Source organism: Polyergus mexicanus, unplaced genomic scaffold, assembly GCF_030449975.1.
Source record: "Polyergus mexicanus isolate NDT 795.1 unplaced genomic scaffold, iyPolMexi1.0 SCAF_10, whole genome shotgun sequence".
Taxonomy (NCBI): Eukaryota; Metazoa; Arthropoda; class Insecta; order Hymenoptera; family Formicidae; genus Polyergus; species Polyergus mexicanus.
In genome coordinates this window covers 103,297-118,451 of record NW_027223330.1, presented here as the reverse complement: position 1 = coordinate 118,451, position 15,155 = coordinate 103,297, and the positions used below count along the sequence as shown (strand labels likewise).

Sequence of the window (15,155 nt, the reverse complement as noted above, 5' to 3'; positions counted from 1 at the left end):
CGCAGTATATATTACTTTTAATCCAAATTCAGTATAGAATTCTCTTTAATACAGAACGAGTAAAAAAAAAAAAACTTTTTTTTTTTTTTTCATTTAGCAATTTCTATTGTGTACAAATTTCTATTGTAATATTCTGTAGTAATTTCTACTATAAATGACAAAGTTTGTATGTAAAATGCGAAATGTGGAATTCGTTATTACGAAATAAATCGTAAGTGTTGTCGAGAAACCACTATAATATTTATTCGGATCATCTTCAGATATTTTCCAATACATGAGAGGATGATTTACGTGAAACTGAACCGACGCGTCGCGTCGTTTTAGGAATCGGCATTGATCAAGAATTTATGTATACACGTATAAGACTAATCATAGACTCGTTCTTTTAAATATTTAAGAGTCAACAAGAGCGTTGAAATCCGTAACGGTTTGCGCCAATATATTGTACGTATAAGGTATTTGATGTAATAGAGACACGCTAGATCGGTATCATAACGATGATCTAATTAACGCGATTAAAATCGTCGGAAATATAATTAATAATCGAATAATAGTATTTTCAAGATTCTTCGGAAATTCGTAGAATGCCAAAATTCTAAAAAAACTTTGCAATCTTACATAATATATAATAAGTGGAATGCTGATTATATATCGTCAGCTAAAACGCTCGTACTTCGTTACTTTTTCACTTTTTTTTTTTTTTTTTTTTTTTTTTTTTTTTTTTTTTTTGCTGGAAGGAATCGCTCTTTGGGATTCAATTGACAATTTTCTATTAAAGATCCTCCTTCAACACTCTTTCATAGATTATTTGCGTCCCATTCTCCTGCTCTTAATAACTATCGCTTAATAACTATCGTTGAAAGTCGTCAAAGTCTGAAAAGCCGACGACCTGATATCGGAAATATATGAAATACACACCTTTTTTTTCCTTTTCTTTTATATTAAAATATTGCTTTATACGTTTCGTAGGTGCCGTATTATACACGCGTGTGATATATAATGCGAGCAACATATGCTGCGAAAAAAATTATGTTACATTCATATAATTTGGACTTGGCACCGGACACAATTATATATAAAACACCAATCACAATCATATCTGTAGAATCGAAAAAATATGCTTGATCGAAATTCAAAATTTCGATCTCGGATGTTGCGATTATTTACTTTCGGGTACTAGATTATTATATGCGCGCGATACTAATAAAAAATATCCGAAACTCTCGTTTCATACGATCAGTCATCTGCCATCTAATCGATGTAATTCTTAATATCTGAAAGCAATAAATATTTTTCCGTATTTGGTTGTAGTATATAAAGGCCTCGTATATTATAATGTTATACGTACGCGTGTATCTCCTATGACATCCCTATCACGATATACTAATATATATAAGAGAAATCTTTGGAATATAAAATTTTTGTGTGAAATCGACGGTACCTAAAATATTGTAGTGCGATTTTGACTAGTTTTAGAAAACCTCTATTTCATTTTATGTTAATTTCCATCAGAATGCACAATACAATTTCAATTTCGTCAAGTAATGTACATTTCGCTTAAAACTTTTCACATACACAGAGAGCGATGAAAACTCTTCTTTATCAATAAATCCATTATGCTATTCGCGTTAAATTTATAACTAGTCTCTTCGATCGTATTATTATATGTACAATCAAAAATCACTACAATGACATGTGACTATTTTACTTGTTTCCTCTTTTTAATAACACAGAAAAAAATCGCTTGTGTAATCTACAAATGCAAATATACACGTAGATTACATTTTATAAAAAGAAAAAAAAAAAAGAACACATACACGCATGTACGTACGTATACACTATGTCACTATGGTAACGGAGAGGTAGTAGTCTATTTGTAGCTCGCAAAATTGATAAAGAGGCAAGTTTATGATCACAGAAAAGCTATACACAAATGCCTATTTTATAGACATATGTTGTTTCAAACGAAATTCGTGCATCGCGCTCTAAATGAGAAAATCTGCCAACAAATCTTTCACTTGTATCATTTCTTATTCTCTAAATTACCTCAATATTTAAACAATAAGAATATTGCCTATCCGCAAAAAATTGATTTAAACGAGGTTGCTGCCCTGCTTACATTCAACGGTAAAAGAAATTCAAAAAGCGAAAGAAATAAACTAGAACGAGATATTTTTCGTCTGCGTTGGACTAACGACTTTTGGTCCGGGTAACGTACTATTTTGCGATTACTTGGCAAAACTTATAAACAAACATACTTTGATATCTCCATCTGATTGGATAATTAAGCTGGACACGAATAACATTTAATATAAATTAATTAAACATTTTGATTTAAGTGAAATTAATTTAAAATTAAATTTAAATGAATTAATTATTTTAAATGCACGAGTGACTCGCGAAGCTCCTTTGCGAGGGATGCACGTTATATGATGATGATTACAAAGAGTATCTGTTGCGGTGATTAATTTACAATACCTTTTGCATTAATCGAGGATACAAGGGGAGGAGAGGATAACTCGTCAATTGTACAATCTGGCTTCAGAATACGCAACGCACTTGACGAAGGGATAGCGATTACAAGCATGCGCTGCGTTAGAATCTGTACGATTTTTCTGTACACGCAAATGAGAGAAGGCATACCGGATGCGCCGATTTCGAACCTATGTATTACGTATCAATTGTTGGTAGTACATCCTGAGATTCGAAATTATACGTAATTGTTACAGTACTAAGAATGTATATTTGTTTCGGCAAGTTATATCGACGACAACATGATAATAGCTTATAACGAATCTTTTCTCTCATAGCAGGCCCTTTATATAATTATCACGAGCAGCGCGCGTTCTTCTAATTTGTACAATGTATTACTCCATATCGCGTAATATCACTCTACGCTATTGAAAATATTAAAACTATACTCACTCTCGAAATAATTTCCTTTACGCAATGTCTAAGAGATTAGAAATGACCTGGTAACCTTCGCGAAAGTTAGCAGCGAAGAATCATCCGCGCGCGCGCGCGCGCTGGGAGAGAGATAATCACGCAGCATCGGAATCCGTTGATAATACACGATTTGCTACATGTGATTTATTTTACATGATACTCTTCGAGTCGCTCGCATTAGTTGTCGCTATAATTGTCGATGAGCTCGCAAGAGCATTTCGACACAAACTTATAACTATGTAATACACCACAGCCGGTTCGAGCGACTCTCGTACAGTATATCGCGGACTCTGACACTGCTACGGAATTAAGGAATACCTGCGGCAATTTTTGCAAGTCGCGTTGCAATTCTATTGTGATATCGCGATTTCAGTCGCGCAATAGCAATCGCAGACAATGGTAGTTCGTCTCTGGTTTATTCTTTCAATAAATATATTCGGGATATTTATACATTGTCTATCTCATTAAAATCCTTGTCGACAGTTCCCTCCTCGGATTCATTACCTCGGCATTTTCTGTACAAATTGATCAAAGGCATGACTAATAACAACGCGCCGCTTAATGCGATGAACAACCCCGCCAGGTAGAAGGAGAGGTCATATGTGCCTGTAATATCGTAGAGCCAGCCTGAAAAATCATTCCGTTCATCTTTAGTATTCGTTCAATGTGTTTCTAATACAAGCAAAAAAGCAAGTGTGTGTATGTGTGTGTGAAAACGTTTACCAGCTAACGGAGGACCCATAAGATTAGCTATTCCTTGGACCAGTAACAGAAGGCCGTAAGCATTCGTGAATCTCTCCAAAGTAATCAGCTCGACAAGGATGATGCTGGTGAGACTGTAATTCGCTGCGATGAATAATCCAAAGGCACCAGAGATTGCACATAAGGTATAGTAATCGTTGACAACTATGGGTATTAGAGCGGTAACGGCACCGCAGAGCGCCATACACACCGCATAGACGATAGATGCGTTCACCCATGCTCTATCCCCGGCCCAGCCTAGAAAAATCTGCAATAAAAAGTTCCACTTTGACTATTATACAAGCAGCTATCGGATCGGAACGTGATTTATTTAGCTATTTTGTTTTCTCCGTTTTGTCCGGCCGCTTACCTCACCGCCCATGTTAGCGATTCCGATCACCGAGATCAGAATAGACGCGTCCGTCTCGCTGAATCCAACCTCGATCGCGTTGTCCGTTAGATAGACATAAGGCACGTCGTACCACGTGTGCAAGAGAAAATTGCTGACAGCGAACAGCAGAAACCTCGGATCGGCGAAATACGAAAAGTCGAGCATGTCGACAATCAAGTCCCAGAATTCCCAGAGTCCGGCGTACCAGACGAGCTTAGTCTTGGCGATGGTGGTCATCGAGTTTCTATAAATGTCCGGACAGCTAGAAGCTCTCAAACGATACCGATTGATATTCAGCATGGCACCTCTGTAAGTCAGACTGTGCCTGTGCATTCTGATGTCATTCAGATACGCGGTAGGCACTCTCCTTGTTTGTTCCAGTGTACTGGAACGCCTCAAGGGAGTATCGGAATCGATTTTCTTCAGCCACCATAAGTACGCCGGTTCTACCGATTTCCGCTGTTGCTCGTCGCCAAGTGTTCGTTCGTCATTATCTTCGCGCATATCCCCCCTCTCCTTACCGTTTTCAATCTTTAACTCGGCTAATGGGCTCGGTGTAGATATAAATCGTGCCGAGGGTGTACTCAGCTGATCGTGCAACGCTCCTGAATCGCTGAAACTCTTCGACGATATCAAAAGACTCGGATAATTTTGCAGGAGGACATTGTAAACGGCCTTGTTCGCGCTAAGTAATTCCAGCACTTCCACAGGTACCTTCTCTCTGTTTTTAACAAAGGTAGGCAAACTAACCAAGCTAGAGAAGAGCTTTTCGCCGCTCTCCTCGTCGCCGTCCTGAAGTCGAAGATTCTCGATAATCATGGCATTGGCCGACGCGAAACCCCTTTTAAAATCGCCGTGGGGCGTTTGTGTGGTCGTATTCGCGGAGCTGGTGGCTGAAAAAGAATCTGCATTGGAACTCTGCATTCTGGATCTCTTCTTCTCCCGATTCTTTTTTCTTTCTTGAGTTTTCGCTTTTGCTCTAATAGTAGTCCATTCAAGATCTCGCATAAGACATCCGCATACAGCGAGATTCGAAAACAGTCCTGCAAGTATCAACGTAGTTCCCCTCCAGCCGTACTCCGCCAGGAGATACTGCGTAACGGGAGCGAAAATGAAAGTCCCGATTCCGCTACCGCATACCGACAAACCGGTGGCGAAGGATCTCTTTTTGTCGAAATAGTACGCTACGATTACTACCGCCGCGACGAAGCACAAAGACAAACCGAAACCCGCTACGATACCGAACGTGAGGATGAGTACCTCCATGGAGTTTGCATAGGAACTTATAACGAAACCAGCCGTCGCCAGTATGCTACCTGCTACGGTTACCCTCCTACAACCGTATCTGTCAGTCAAGAAACTTGCCACCGGTCCCGACAACAACGGCATCGCCATGAAAAGACTGCCGATCCAAGCTGTCTTAGATTTTCCCTCGCCGAAATAATTCAGAAACTCGACGTATATTACGCCGAAGGAGAAGGTAATGCCATCCGCGATCAGGTTTACCATAAAGGAGGCCGCAACAACGACCCAGCCCCAGCCTCCGTCGGGTGGTCTCGCTTCGCAAAACTGTGCTAAGCTCGAATTATCTTCAAAACTACTTGTAGTCGATGTAGAGATCGACGGACTCGAATGCGTTCTTTCTTCAGATATTTGACGTAGCTGTCGCTTCTTGGACTCTTTGTTAAACTGCACGTGATGTTGCTGCTTGTCCTCCTTAGGAAACTTGCCGTTTGCGAGCTTCTCGATATTGTTCTCAGTTGACAAGCGACTCTTGGACGATAGTATCCTGGTAGGCGAACCAAAAATTGTATCTCTCTCGTTATAAACGCTCTTCAGCTTCTGTGGACTCGACGCGTCTTCTTTATAAAGACTGTTGGGTCTTTTCGGTGAGTTTTGCGAATTTTGCAAGATTTCTTTCAGCTCCTGACAAGCTTCCCGACGTATTTTCGAGCCCGATTCCCCTATTCGTTCACGATGATTGTCTTCTTCTACGAATCTCTCTTCTTCTTCTTCTTCTTCTTCTTCTTCTTCTTCTTGGTTTAATGAGCCTTTCAGCAATTCCGAATTGTTGCGAAAACCGTTGACATACTCCAATTCCTGAATCAAACTCGAATCCGCGATCGTCTCTTTGCGTTCGTGATCGCGATCGTTCCGATCATTTGTCACGCGCGAATCTTCGCTGATAATCTCATCGTCATTTATTTCGGTGTAAGATTGCTTTACGATTGTATCGTCCTTATTACCTCGTTCGTCAAGTCGACTTAGCTTATTTCGATCGTTGAACTTGGTCCACTCGGCCATATTGAAGAAACGAAGAATATGGATGATGAGACTTCCGGGTGATGCAATCTTTGACTCCGCGACACCAATCTCAATTCGCAAACGTGTACGCAAACACACACATGTAAACAATCGAATACGATAATAATAATAATAATAATTAATTAATTGATTAAAAAAAAAAAAAACTTGGGCTATATCTGTATTTGCAAACAAACGCTTCTCAAGCGGCTCTTGTTCTCAACGGAATGATCTATTCAATAAAGATCGAGTTTCGTCCTTGACTTAAACAACGGTAAACAAGGCCATTCATAGAGCTGTCTAGTGAACTGACGGCGCAACGGTAACAAGGATGCTGATGACCAGATCGATGTAAAGTTGTTTGGCGATTGATAGTCGGCACCTGATCGACCATGCAGCGGCCCTCCACCATTGCAATCGTGGCTCCGAATTCTCCAAGTCCAAGTGGTACTTTGATTGTCGGGGACCACCTCCTCCTCCACGAAACGATCGTCAACCCAGGCACCCATGCGGCGAAACGTACTGTCCTCGCTTTGTATTCTACGACAAAGGACCAGCTATTAGCGATAAATGCGCGTCGCATTTAAAAAGATGCGTGCAAGTAAGTTTCTTTAGTAATAAAAATTATGATTAATAAAAAAAGAAAAAAAAAAGACGATAATACAAACAATGTTTATATTCGTCGCCGTTTGCGACGATTGTAAGTTTCAATCAAGAAATGCGTTCTGTACGCAAAAAATGTCAGATGCGAGCACATCCTTTTTCTAAAAATGTACCACTGATTGATCTCCATTGCATCTTATTTATAAATTTTTTCTGCGTACCGCTTAAATCGAATCTCTCGCAAACGAGATATATCGCATCGGTACTTAAACGCGCGATAATAATACGATCAAAGTGACGCAAACAGTCGCGGAAAAAGAATGCCTCGGCTTGGCTATATTTACTCGCTAAAGCAACATTCTCGAGCATTATTAGACGTCCCAAGTTCGATGTTTGGCAAAGACACTCTCAACTCGGCGTGATTCGCTTTTGACATTTCGTAACCGGCCGAAGTAGCTCTCGAGTTAGAGTCAGCGATTATAAATGAAGCTCATTGTGTACGAGTTGCTATCAATTTAAGGATTTAACGCTGCGAACACGATGATCGCGCGTGTATCGCGCGATCCGTTATACCTTTCCTCTGCCATACCTTCGATCTCTCTCCTCGATGCAATCGTCTGTCTCGCAATTGGTTCTCAAATTTGTTTAAAAGATTACTAGATGAAGTCAAATTTCAAACGCGAATATAATCATGTTAAATCGTTAAAGGATCACGACGCGATGCGATGCGCCATATAATTTGACGAACATGGCGGTTTAACCGGCATCGTGATACTTTATTTGACGTCGTCAAATATTCGATTATTCATCATCATCATAAAATCGCGCATCATTTTGAAAATCTATATCGGGAAAGGTTATCGAAAATTAAAATTTTTAAGCTTGAAAAAGATATAGATAGCGCTCACGAAATATCAATTACAAAACGTATTTTATTAAGCAAACATATTTTATAATTTCAACTCCGTTAAATCGATCTTGATACGATGCGACAACTATCCGACTGATTATACGTTACGTTAAAGTTTACCTCGCCAGTTGTACGATAGGTACTCGTCAATTTTTGCGATTTATTCCATTCTCGGTGTTTGTCAAAACTAAACGTAGATTTAACGTTGACCTAGATCTTGCCGGATTACTTAACTCGGAGGAAGACGGCTATTTAACTTTTTATTACGTGCAACTTCACCACGCGAAATCTAGAGAATTCGGCAGAAAAGTGAACGAGAAACTGTTATTCGATCGAGTTGCATTTTTGCCATTTTTGAATAAGACCAAACGCGAAAATGATTGTAATTTTAATCCACATAGGAATTGCTTTCTCTTATCGATTTTAGTTTTATATAGCACGACATAACTTATTAAATGCAAAGTAATAGACTGTATATTATGATTTCATTTGTAATATTTCATATAATATTCATTTGTGATATTTAAATCATTTGTGACGCGTTTCTTATTTTAAAGAAATGTAAAACTCTGAAGCGATTTTTCAGAAAGGAGAGAGACGTTTACTTCCGTTTTTATCGTCCGGCTACGGGGACGAAGAGACAAGCGCCTTTTGGCCGAGAAAATTTTGCGCAATCCTGGCTTTCTGCCCGATGGGACGGTGGCAAATCGGGGCACGTTCACGATCTAAATTCAACCCAGCTAGGCGTTTATATGCTTTTTTTTCCGCATTAATGCGTCGCGATTCTACCGGTTTCATCGTAATACGTTATCCATGATACATAGTTGCGTATTTCATTCGTTTTCCATCTTTACTATAGCTTTAACCGAAAACAAATTACGAATTAAATAATTATAATAATAATTATAATTAAATAATACATATATATATATATTTAATAATTCCTCGAATCGCGCTACTGTCAGACAACTGTGGATATTAATTAATTTTCAGAGGTGTATCATCGCGTTACGGCGTTGAAAGGCGTTAAAAGGCATTGGTTTATCGTCAACGGAACGGAATAACGTTTGACCGGGAAATTGGATCTTCGTTAATCGTTATCGCCACTGAAGGAGAACAAACTTGAGATCATGTGCCATGATAATGAGCTCTTACTCGCTCGAAGCATCGATAGTTGTCGCGTTAATAATGATGCTTCATCAGAAACTAGCTTTTTTCGGATAATTGTAAAATATCATGCTCGGGATTAATATTACTATCATTAAAAAAAAAAAAAAAAAAAAAAAAGTATACGCGAACGCAACCCCGGATACGCAACGAAACCTGCTTGACAAGGCAATGCGGAAATGAAAGGGGGGGAAAAAAAAAGACCGCGCATCAAGAAAGGTATGCGAAAAGAATATGCGTATATAAAACGGGGTGCTATTATAATTTGTACTTATTGGAAACTTATCGCGGGCCCTTTGAAAATCGATCGATGAATACACGACGATGAATAAAGTTCTTTTGTATCAGCGACTAACTTTGTTAACGTACGCAAATATGGAATGTCGGAAAATCGACGTGGCGTATAGTTGGTGTAATTAATATCTTATTCCGCGCGTGCTCGTGTGTATTTATAAATGCGTCTTCGTACTATATTATCTTGGACACTGTGTTATCGTTCATCTTTTATCGAGGACAATGTATCGTACGTTATACTGACTTTACGTCTCGCTTTGACTACACACGTTTGTACGGTTTATATCATATTCTTAGCCACGAATCTCCAACGTTATATCGATAACGAATAACGTGGTTTTACAAAATAATGGACGCTGTTAATGCGCGATGCGTGATTTCACAGTTTCGAAATTGAGGAGATTTGTCCGGTACCATAAAAGTAACATAAAATATTTATCGCGAAATACATTAGGGGGACTTTACACGACATGCACACCACACACGACAAATCGTCAACAAAATATTAAAGCTCACGATAACCCTTGACATTATTGGAGTCCTATGCATTTTTTTCTCCGCATTTTTCATTCTCTTCATTCGAATTAAAATATGGTATCCGTATAAATACGCGCGATCGGACGATCTTGAACTTGAACACACACACACACACACACACACACACACACGACACAAATATCTTTTGATACGCGGTAAAAATATATGAAATAATCGAGAATTAACGTTGGAGTTGGCGATTCGATTTTTCTCCATTTGCGCTTTTCCCACTCGAAACAATGCAAGACGGAGTCAACGAACCATGATGGACGGTGGTGCACCGGAGGATCGCGCTTTATCGAAGACGCTTCACCCAAAGCAGCAACTCGGTTCGAATCGGTTTCCCAGACGTGCGTCGAGTTTCACTAATACATAACTAATATCGAAGATAGGGGAGAGCACGCGGTTCGTTGGCGCGTTACCGCTTGGCCTTTGCACGAGGTCGAACACCCGCGCGTTCGCGAAGCGAAACGTTTCCAGATCCCGCAAAATATCATCGTTTGCGAGCGAAACGTAACACGTTGTCACGCATTGTTACCGATAACGATAGCGACAACTCGACGCGACTCTCCCTCTCTTCGTGTGTTAAGCCACAAAGTTAAGAAGAAAAAAAAAAAGATACGAACGAGCGTCCAATTATAAATGACACGCCACGACGCGAATCTGCTCGTGAGAGATGATGGTGCGCGAATCAATTTATCCCATCGTTACGTGTCCGCGAAACATAATGTCTTTCGCGAATATCAAAGTAGTATCTCTCACTCGGTTACGGGATATTTGTCGCGCGTGCGATCGGCGTTGGAAGATGACCGGGCTAATACTGATAGCTACTCGCTCTCCTTGATATGTACATATGACCATTGGCTTCGAACGCGTTTCGTCATGACGTCACTATGTCTTCAGATCTTATAAACCCACCAGCTCACCACCAAGACGGCGACCTCGCGATTGTCGAGGATTCGCGCCGCGTGATGTCTCGCGATTATCAAGAGAGACCACGTTTGTCGTTTAATACTTTTAATTAAACATCCTCTAATCGTTGATTGGCCGATTTATATATAATTTGGAATAAATATATATATATAAATACGTAAAGTATATATTTCTATCCTACTCTGATGCATAAATGATTAATATATTGTAGATATATGATTGAAAAAGACAATATAATAATATATAATAATACAACAAAAGGCTCCAAGGATAATAAACAATCGATAGAAGGACTCGAGGAGCTGATTTTAATAATAATGATAATAATTCACGTATATTAATATAAAAATCCTATATTTGTCATGTTTAAGTCGTTTTATTTAAAAATTAATTTTTAAATAATGTTTCATTTATAAGCTATAGCGGTAAGGATCAAAGTTACAATTTCTAGCGTTAAATGAAAGGAGAGTACCCTTTTTCAATTCTCACATGATACACTGTATTGATATATAATACAAGATGACATCGTCGTTGTAAAATTGTTACTTGCGTAATCGTTATACATAGCCGATTTATACATTGAGCAAAAAGTATATATATATATATATATAAAATGCGCAATCTTTATAGCGCTTTTTAGTCTAGCAACGTGGCGAATAACTATATAGCTTTTATGTATAGAAGCTTATCACCCAAGTCGTACCGATAAGAAACGTGAGCTTTTTCTTCTCGCCGATTTTATGCACACTCTGCTTATTCTATATTTTATATTATATAGTAATCATATATATTTGATGTACAACTTTGCTTCCGCCGTTTTTTTTCCGAGGTTCGAGGCTTTATCGTAAGAAACTGGTTATACATTTATGATTCAAAGTATTGTCCACTCCCAATGATCGTGCCGATTCTTTTTGACTTTGACTCGAGTCTTCGTTAAGTAATGCCTCCAATTCCGCATCTTCGAGAACCTTCTCTCTTCCACCGCTATGTCAGTCTTCGGCGTGAAAATCACTGTTCTTGAAGCGTTGAAACTACTCGCGACACGTTCTTTCGCTAATAGCGGCTTCACCATAAGTATTTGAGAGCATTCGATGAGCCTCGGCCGCAGATTTCTTCATATCGAAGCAGAAAATTAAAACCTGCCGCAAATGACGAGAATTTGGCTCGTAAACTGACAATTTCAATCGAGAATAACTTTATGACGCGGACACAAATCGACTAATGTTTCTATGGGGTTATGTTGACAGATGCCCAAGTTTATCGCACGACGTCTATGATCTATTTATTTCGACCGCTACTTACCGCTAAAGCCATCTATAGGAAAACGGCGGAAGCAAAGTTGTACACCTAATAATTATACGCTGGTTTCTATTATTTAGCGCGTAAAGTTGAAACTGTATCTTCTGTGTCTCTGTACAATTGAAAATTGTAACCACAAGCAATTGGAAAACTATCGTCATCGTATTACGTAATAAACGACAGATTGTAGATTACTTTCCGAATGACGATAGCGTTTAGGTTGCCAAGTAAATTATCTATCATCACTTCCCCCCATTCTGTCCCATAATTCTACAATGTAATAGATATCATTTTTTATACGATAACGAAATAGCTAATCGTATAATAGAAAGATTTTGCAGCGCGAAATTGAATCTTCGATATAAAGAGGGTATATTATATAAAAGTGAATAGTGCAAAAGATAAGAATTAATAGATATTAATTCGATATATCTTATCTTTATATGTTTTTCAGCAAATTATTTAATTAATTAGGCCAATTTTCTTTTACTACGAATCTATTAAAGAGAGGCAGTTTTTGCCTGATCAATTATGCTAAATCTTACTTGGCGATAGAAAATTATTTCCATTTCTACCATCAAGCACAGAATTGTGAGACGTAATAAAACTGAACAACGGACAAAGAACAATGCTATGAAGATTACATTTTCATTGTATCGGGGAAATCCCGGTGTAATTAAAAGATGAATTAAATATAATATCGTTTTCGAATCGTACGATTATGAAATTTTTACGACAATATAATCCGGGAAAACTTTCAAAGAAACGTGGATTTCCGAGTAGGACATTTAGCGAGGCAAAAGAGATAAACAGAACAATTATCACGCGAGACCGTTATATGATAGAGCAAGATGAGCGTACCACCTTCCTTTGAAGGAATCCCCGACCACCAAGCTATCTAATTAATCTCTCTGTTCAACGCCAGGATCGGGATTTGCGCGTATCTCGGATTTGTCTCGTAATCTTCCATCGATAAATCAACCGCAAAATCTTCCGCTTTCGTCATTAAGATGATTTTATCCAAACGTGATTAAAGCGTTCGCACAGATGACAAACGAACCGAGAGGATGGCAAGTAAGCAAGTATCTACTTCGATGAGTGGCGAAGAAGACGGGTGAAAGATGCGTCGATCAATTACGTGTCAAACGCAGTGCCTAGATTATAATAAAGGAATCTACACACGTATATATACACGCGATTACATTACTCATCTTCCGCACGTATACTTTGCTTCATTGTGCCCTTATCTGGGTACTGCTTTACTCACCGTAAACGCGCGTCAGGCATCAGATTGACACAGCATCCACGACGAATCTTTACTTTTTAAATTCTTTCGATGCAATGTTAGCAAAATTAGTGTCTCACTAAAGAAACGAAAGTAAACAATAAGTATATATACTTCTCTCCGTTACACATTAAATACAATACATCATTTCAATCACACTGATAAATCGTGAATAGTTTTACGAATCGACAGAGACAATGAGCGACAAACAAAATGCGCGAAAAAAATTCGTTATTTTTAAAACGTAAAATAAAATATTCTCCAAGAAAACTTGAAGAAAATATTTTTTACAACAAAATTATTTATTCGAGCTATATTACGCTAAAAAGTGGCAATAATAATACTGTATATGGTAGAGAAAAGCTACGCAAAATCGACACAAATCTCCTATCCTCAACCTTCCGCTTACTCTCGTATTGTCAGTTAGCGATAAGTGTCGCGTTTTATCAAACCTGATATAAAAATTTGGTCCAATTAATTTAATCAACACCATGTATATATCCGAGGAGCAGAAGAAAGGTAGCGAGAGAGATTTGTGCGCGCGATGAACGAACAGCGTAAATAACATATATATATTCAATATGACAGAGATCACAGGCGATCAGCTGATTGTGTTACCATACGCAACGGCTGTTATTGATCCGCGGCGCAGGAAGATTCCGTAAAGCTCATATACATTCTCGTAACGTGCGATGCATCACCTCGATATATATATATATATATATATATATATATATATATATATATATATATATATATATATCCTATCCTCGAAATGCGAGTTGCGATTGATAACATATATTGTTGTACGACGTGTACTCACCGATGCTCGCGTTCTCCGTCTTCTGGGCCAATGCTAAAAAACTGCGGTGACCTGCATGGTATACGTGCAAAAGATGATATCCGCTGTTGGCAGTCGTCGAGGAAACTTGATACGTAAGATGAAAAGAAGAGAGAAAGAGAGAGACAGAGAGAGAGAGAGAGAGAGAGAGAGAGAGAGAGATACAGCGATTCTCGCGGAAGCGATGAGTAGAAATCGGTGAATCCCTCCCGTCCCGCGGACGGCGATCGACGAGCGAGCGAACGAACGAAAAGCGCGGGTGAGAGAAGCGTGGATGACGCACACCAGCTGATATAACTATAATATCTCTTTCGGCACTCCGGTATTGCTCTCGCGGCCAAGCGGTAACGGCAACGGCACGAGCACGAGGCACGAGAGGCACGAGCACGAGCAAAGGGTGAATTTTGACTACGATTGTGACTGCGCGCGCAATAAATGTTACCTCACGCCGCCCCCTCTGGCCACTGATGGTCACTCGCTCGATTTTATTCTCGTCTCTCTCACGAATCCCGTCTACCAATTCATCGCGTTCTCTCTATATAAGAGAATAAGTAGGCGCGTAAAATTATTTCCCGCTTCTCTCAATCAGATTTGTAAAGTGGACGTGAAAACTAAAATATTTTCGCAAAGTAAAGTGAACAATATTTTAATATATATTGCGAGAATGATATAAAGTACACAGACGTGTAGGTCTACGTTCTTCCTACGCCTATGGTGATATATGGTGAAGAACAAAAATTCTATAAACCACTTAACCATCTATATTAATTTGCCATCGCTGCCAATCATTTAATCAAATATCATCAAATACTTTGTGACTGAAATAATTTGTAAAATATCGTTATGTCACAGAAACTATACGTATTGTAGATAGGCTGAAATTACATTATTACATATCCTTATC

General features: G+C 38.8%; 1 protein-coding gene across 5 annotated transcripts; it reads right to left on the bottom strand.

Moving 5' to 3' along the window:
• Positions 1 to 218: 218 nt before the first annotated feature.
• LOC138937360 (monocarboxylate transporter 9) lies at positions 219 to 14,784 on the bottom strand. Of its 5 annotated transcripts, none has more exons than XM_070303551.1 (4): positions 14,234 to 14,784; positions 4,058 to 6,922; positions 3,670 to 3,955; positions 219 to 3,573 (listed from the first exon to the last, which is right to left on the bottom strand). In XM_070303551.1, the coding sequence occupies exons 2-4, from the start codon at positions 6,380 to 6,382 to the stop codon at positions 3,392 to 3,394; spliced, it is 2,793 nt and encodes a 930-aa protein (XP_070159652.1). In that variant the 5' UTR covers positions 6,383 to 6,922; positions 14,234 to 14,784; the 3' UTR covers positions 219 to 3,391. The 5 variants fall into 5 exon arrangements, with proteins under 5 accessions (XP_070159652.1, XP_070159654.1, XP_070159655.1 ...); XM_070303553.1 differs by lacking the exon at positions 14,234 to 14,784 and adding an exon at positions 13,393 to 13,479; XM_070303554.1 differs by lacking the exon at positions 14,234 to 14,784 and adding an exon at positions 10,656 to 10,680.
• Positions 14,785 to 15,155: the final 371 nt, after the last annotated feature.